Source organism: Macrobrachium rosenbergii, chromosome 7, assembly GCF_040412425.1.
Source record: "Macrobrachium rosenbergii isolate ZJJX-2024 chromosome 7, ASM4041242v1, whole genome shotgun sequence".
Taxonomy (NCBI): Eukaryota; Metazoa; Arthropoda; class Malacostraca; order Decapoda; family Palaemonidae; genus Macrobrachium; species Macrobrachium rosenbergii.
In genome coordinates this window covers 30,926,948-30,932,947 of record NC_089747.1, presented here as the reverse complement: position 1 = coordinate 30,932,947, position 6,000 = coordinate 30,926,948, and the positions used below count along the sequence as shown (strand labels likewise).

The window sequence follows — 6,000 nt, the reverse complement described above, 5'->3', positions numbered from 1 at the left end:
TGGGGCTTGTTCATACCAGTAGTAGGGTCTGTGAACTGGGCATTGTAAGACTTACCCCACAAGGGATTAATTCTGTTTGGGCACCCATTTTTTTATTTATTTATTTATTTTTTTTTGCCTTTTTAACTTTACCTCCATTCTTCTGTCTTGCTGTCCAACCTATCTATTACTTCTTAGTGAAAATGTGGAGTACTAAATGGCCTCAAGTGCCCCAGTGCTTGCCTTGACAGCCTAAAGGTCATAAAATCCAATAAATCTTTTAAGGTTAAATTATAAAACCTCTTCCATATCACACATATATTACATCTTCAATGTACAAATAACACTTTTTACTGTTAATCACCATTCACTTTCAGAACTCAAATGTTAGTCATCAAAGCATTCAGGTTCATATTCTTACCATTAAACATATATGAAATGCATCAAATGTGTTCATTATATCATAACTGGGTTTTAAGGCATCATTTTTTCCCCCTACAAGGCAAAATTAAAGAGAAAGTGAATGAAGGAACTTATTTAGAAACAAGTATAAAAATTCTGAAATATTAACATCACTGCAGTTCATCACAAAAGAAAATTATACTACCTGTTACATCACAGAAAATGAAAAAAGTTGAATAATTGTAACAACATGTCAAATTAAAACATGCCACATACTAAGGTAAATAAGTAAGGTAACAAAAGCAAGAGCTTAGGGATGATCTAGTTCTACATAACCCAAATGCCAAACAAAAGGGATTTAGCCAACCTACACCACTCCTGGTACCAATTTGTTAAGGCCAAACCACCTGATTCATGAAAAAAAGAAAATAAATCATACAGAAGAACTGAAGGAAAACATGCTAAAAATGTCTGAAATATGCAAAAAAATAAAACCTCAATTTTTTATCAAAAGAACTAACATTTAAAGTGAAATATTTCCTTTCAGTCCATTCTATACATCTTTCTCTAACTGGATATCTTTTTTTTTTTTCTTTATTCCAAAAAGACCCCAGAGAGACAAAAAGACAGTAGTAGTTTGAAAGCAGGTTGTACTTCAGTAGCCTTGTGGTTGGGAAAGTGCACAACATCCCTTCTATCTCATTGATGATCTCATAGAGAAGACAGCATCAGAATATATTGCACAATGTTTGGCACAAAGAGCACTTAAGAATCATATGTTGACATTCTTAGCAGGTTAGTTATTTTTTTTGAGCAAAGGCATGTGAAGCACACCGCATGAAAGACAACCCTATGCTGTGATAGGGGGCCAGGAGTGAGTGTCTTAAAAACCCTAGTCAGCAAATGATCAGGGCATGAACAAAATACATTTTAGGCCCTGCTTCAAGACAAGGTATAACAGCAATGCTTGAATATTGTAAAAGACAGAAATATATGCAGTTATTATCATATAATGAGGAATGGTTAACTGTATGATGATGATAGTATAATAATAAAGCAAGAGTAGAATATATTCTTTTCTATATCTAAAAAACTAGCACTTGACCAACAGTCTTAAACCTTTCGTTTTCAGCAATCTAAAGCTAAATTACAATGGTTATTCAACACTTTAGCTTGCTCACTTGGTCTCCATCTCCACCGGAGAAAAGTAGTCAAAAGTTTCAAGGTTGAAGAATGTTGTTCTTTTTCCTGTAAGTTTAGGGCACATGCACAAGCCTGTACAAAACTTCTTCACAAGCAAATGCAAAACTGTCAAACTTAAAAAAAGGGTAACTGAATAAAAAGGAATGTATTCAAATCCTTCAAGTACTGTGCTGCAACTCCTAAACCTTTTGGATTCAAAAGGTATTCAAGTATATAAATATATAGATATATAAAATTGTAACCATGATTTCATGAAATCCCTTACAATTAACCATTCATTATGAAGATATGAGATGACTATTTACAAGTTGTTACACTTATTTCCTAAGCACACTGGAAAGAAGAATGAAGGCACATTTTACCCTTTGACAAAAACTGTGGAGCACAATAAGTTGAATGACTCCCATGATGATTGGAGTGTGTATCTAGTTAAAAAAAAACACTTTACATATAATAAAAATCACATGATAATACTCTTATGTGATAAAACAAAGAATAAAACAGGTGCATCTTGACTATGGAGTTCCTTACAACTCCGTGGTAATGACCGTGCGCATTTTGGGGGCCTCAAGCTTGTTGCTTGGTGCAGGAGGATCTGCCACCAACCAAGGGGACATCTGGTTTAGAGATGAAGTGTGGATGGTCTTATTCATACCATAGCTGCAGTTACTGGTTGATGAAACAGACCGTGTCACAGGCTGGTTTGCCGTGAAATTTGTCTCCTGAAATGCACAGCACATATGAGTAAACCAGTCCATAGTACAGTATGTACTTTATGATACCTACGTAGTATAACCAACACAATATATCATTACTTCTAAAGAATGATTATAAAAAAAGGAAAGACCTAAATTATTTGATAATTTCACGGTACATATTGAATTTTGTTTTCAAGCTGAATGCAAATTTACAATCACAGTTTGCCCTTTTTATCCACATTACTGAAACTTGCATTTGTAAAAATAACCATAAATGAGATATAATTGTCTAGTGCAACAGTGTCAATTCTGGTGAGGCAATTAACATCACAAGACATATTTTTATCTGTAACATATATCATATCTATCTAATAAGATATATGACAAAAATATTCAAGTAGGCAAAATTCATATAAGCAAATTACATGCCAGAAATTTGACTTATGGTGAAGTTTGTTGGTTTTGAATAAGTTTTTCAGGATTTTTTTGTTAATGACATATAAGTCTTTGGGCAGCTTGAATAAATTTTTTTTACTCTCTCAGAGTGGCCTATTTAAAAGTTTATTCTGTATCTAGGAGACTTTCAACTGTAATGCAAATTTTGTAGTGCTGTCAGCAAGTCATTGTGTTAATTGCTGTAGACAGAATATACAGTTTAACAATTACTTCAATGACCTCCCCATTTTGAGGCATGAATCACAATAATAATAATATAACACTGATTGCAGCTTCTCATTTATAACATTTTACTTGAAAAGTCACATTGTGGGTTTTTATCAGAGTAATTCATTGCTACAGTTTTTTTATATTTTTAACATTTTTGCAAAAATTTTGTGAACAAAATTCTGCTGAAAATGGGAGCCAACCACATAAGTAAATCTTAAATTACTTCCATGAAAAGATGTGTCAGAGGTCTACTGCAACAAGAAATAAAAAAAAAGATTCTTGTGACACTTCAACAACATAGTCATAATTTCAAATACTACTGATATTTAACCTTATACTAAACTACTGGGCTTTTCATAACAGGTGAATTAAAAATGTAGAATGATATACTATCAGATCACACATATAGAGGAACAACCATGAAAAGCAATAATAAAAATGAAACAAAAAATAACACAATGCAAGTGATGACTGCATAATAAAACCTTATAAGAAGTAAGCACATACAGGTATTTACTTAGATATAATATACAATCTTTACAAATAGTAAACAACAGGTCCTGTGAGAGTTAAGTATTTTAACTCAGCAGTCTGATTTCATATCATCTAGTATGCTCTCTACTAAACTTGATATTTAAAAAATTAAAATTGTGACCCACCGACTTACATATGACACCAATGTCATAATCCTCCTTTTGTAACATGGAATGATGAAAGTAAAATATACATTTAAATAAGAAAATATTCCCTATGATGGCTTTTTTTATTTAAAAATCTATCTTTGTACCTACTTAAAAGTAAAGAAAACCAGAGGCCTTAGCTAATAAAACAACCATTCATGAAAGTAAAATGTTCGGAAATATAAAAATGCCATTAATCTCTATTCACATCTACAGTATGACATTGTGAATAAAAAAAAAAATTGGCACAAACTGAAAACTGTGAAGACCCTTTAAATAAGGTAAGTGCATGATCATCCTTACAAAGTACAAATAATGGCAGTACCAATAAAAAAGTAAAAATCTTGTGTAAAAAGATAAACTTACTTTTTCTACATCTTGGCTGGGTGGATGTTCTATGGAGAGGGATGCAGGAGGGGAACTTGCCTGAGAGGACGTAGAGGAAGTAAGAGAACGGGGTGACTGAGGCGGAGAAGGAATGTCTTCACCTCCAGTAGGATCAGGAGAGTATGGTGGACTGAGACTGGCTTCAAGTCCATTCCCAGTGACCTCATCTGTCTCACTACTGGAGGCTGCCTTGCTCCCAGTCAAAGTGGACGTTGTGGAGCTCAGGGAAGAAGGAGAAGACTTTGTGAAAGGGTTTACAGGGGCAGCTGACATGCTGAAGGGATTATTATTATTATTATTAGCAGAACTAATAAAAGGATTGTCAGGCTTGATAATGCTAGAAGCAAATGGGTTGAAAGGATTGAAGCTGTTATGAGCATTAGTGACAGGGACACTAGTTTGGGAATCTGCATTGTCATGAGAGTGAGTACTTATGTTGTGGAGATCTAATGGTTTTGTCTGGCTAGGGCTGGTGAAATGAATGACAGTGACAGGAGTAGGGTCTAACTGGAGAAGGGGTGTAGGGTCCTCACTGGGGTGAAGATCTCTTCCTTCCCAACCTTCCAACAATAGGGAGGAGGATAGGTTGTTGTTGGTGTTGCTAGCATCTCCAGCACCCAGGGACAAAGTCAGCTTATCACCTCCCTTTATGGTAATCAAGCAATAAATCAAAAATAAAATACAAACAAAACAGAACTAATTCTGAAAGCAAAAAAATATATCTCAAGCTAAAAAATACGGTAATGGAAAAAAAGGAAAACATTACAATACCTGTGCAACTCAACAAATCTGCATTACATAAAATTCAAAATCAAAGCAAAATAACAGTACCATAAACAAAAGCATCAACTATGGATAACAATATCCACACAAGTCCTACTCACCACAGAGACAAATGTAGCACCATCACTGTTACCACAGACATCGGCATTCCCAGCTTTTTTCATACGAGGCAAAGAGCCACTGAAAAGCCATATGAAAACATAAATACAGTCTTTTTGTAAGATGACACCTAGTTACCCTCTCACTTGTTTTGACCTATTTCTGGAATGATGTTCTAATACTGTACTACCTTTTTACACAAAGACTTGAGTGAATAACATGAAATTATTTGGTAAAAAATAATTTATTTCTTCCTGATAAGGATATCAAAACACATGCCAGCCTTGCAGGTCTCCTTTTAGCCAATTTTTTTTTCTGTGTAGCAATCTGAGTGTAAGGCTTACCTTTATGTGATGCCTGTTATTGAGTTCCATACCTACACTCAACCTACTACTTCATTAACTAGTTTACAGTTATGGCTAATATTTAGTAAATACAGAATAAAATATCCTCAAGCATAATTGTATACTGTACAATGCATGAAATAGATTTATATATGGTAATTTATACAACAAAAAAGTGCTAATGTAATTCCAAGTATTGCCTGAATCTACTTCACCATGCTAGTTGTATACCATAATTAGAAATACTTTACTCCCAGGCCATAAAGACTTTTGGGGAAAAAATGGGGTCACAGTATTCAAGCAGAAAGTTCTCCACAGGTGGAATAATAAAAGCAGTAGGGCAAGTGTCAAGTGAGAGAGAAAAATGGATCATGTTTATTACCTCAAGTAGCACAGAAAAATATGGCAGAGATGAGGAAAAAAATCATTCTAGTATAAAGCTTTGAGCACATATTAAATATACAAGAATTATGGCTTTAAAATTGCTTTTCAAGGAAATAAACAAAGATGACTACACGAAAGAAATTAAACACGCTACTTACTTTTGTCTTTTCATTTGGCTCTCTCTACCATGAATCTAGTCTTTGGTTTGAGATCTTTTGTTTGAAGGTACATTTAAGCACTTAACTTTTCTTGTTTAATTTTTAAGCACTTAACTTTTCTTGTTTACTTTAGCTCTTAACTTTCTTATTTATTTTACCTTTTATTTACTAATTTATTTCTCGTTAATTACACATACTGTATCCAGTTGTAATATTA

General features: G+C 33.7%; 1 protein-coding gene across 10 annotated transcripts in view; it reads right to left on the bottom strand.

Moving 5' to 3' along the window:
* Positions 1-282: 282 nt before the first annotated feature.
* The window catches only part of yrt (erythrocyte membrane protein band 4.1-like yurt), a 198,175-nt gene continuing 192,457 nt past the window's right edge, over positions 283-6,000 (bottom strand). For 6 of the 10 annotated variants that reach the window (XM_067106924.1, XM_067106919.1, XM_067106921.1 and 3 more), the window contains 3 exons: positions 4,900-4,978; positions 3,995-4,660; positions 283-2,306 (listed from right to left, as the gene is read on the bottom strand). In XM_067106924.1, the coding sequence (XP_066963025.1) occupies positions 2,112-2,306; positions 3,995-4,660; positions 4,900-4,978 (940 nt within the window). In that variant the 3' untranslated portion in view covers positions 283-2,111. The remainder of the gene's footprint in view (positions 2,307-3,994; positions 4,661-4,899; positions 4,979-6,000) is intronic. The other 4 variants (XM_067106926.1, XM_067106928.1, XM_067106925.1 and 1 more) reach the window with 1 other exon arrangement.